General features: G+C 45.1%; 1 protein-coding gene across 1 annotated transcript in view; it reads right to left on the reverse strand.

The window, feature by feature from the left end:
- Positions 1-24: 24 nt before the first annotated feature.
- The window catches only part of LOC119592468 (stress response protein NST1-like), a gene marked incomplete at its 3' end in the record, with an annotated part of 3,298 nt that continues 3,109 nt past the window's right edge, over positions 25-213 (reverse strand). The window contains 1 exon segment of the mRNA XM_037941293.1: positions 25-196. Coding sequence (XP_037797221.1) covers positions 25-196 — 172 coding nt within the window.

Raw genomic sequence — 213 nt, forward strand, 5'->3', positions numbered from 1 at the left:
TGACATCCTAAATAAAATACTTACATTATGTAATTCAGCCATTTCTAAATCATGTGCATGTAAGCGGGCGCGGAGATAAACAATTTCCTCCTCCTTTTTCGACAAAACGCATTTCATTTCCAGGTATCTTGCTCTGGCCTCGCGCTCGCTGAGTTCCAACGCGCTCAGGTCCCGCTCGTACCTTGCCTTGAGTCTCCTGCAGAAGGAAATTAA

Source organism: Penaeus monodon, chromosome 30, assembly GCF_015228065.2.
Source record: "Penaeus monodon isolate SGIC_2016 chromosome 30, NSTDA_Pmon_1, whole genome shotgun sequence".
Taxonomy (NCBI): Eukaryota; Metazoa; Arthropoda; class Malacostraca; order Decapoda; family Penaeidae; genus Penaeus; species Penaeus monodon.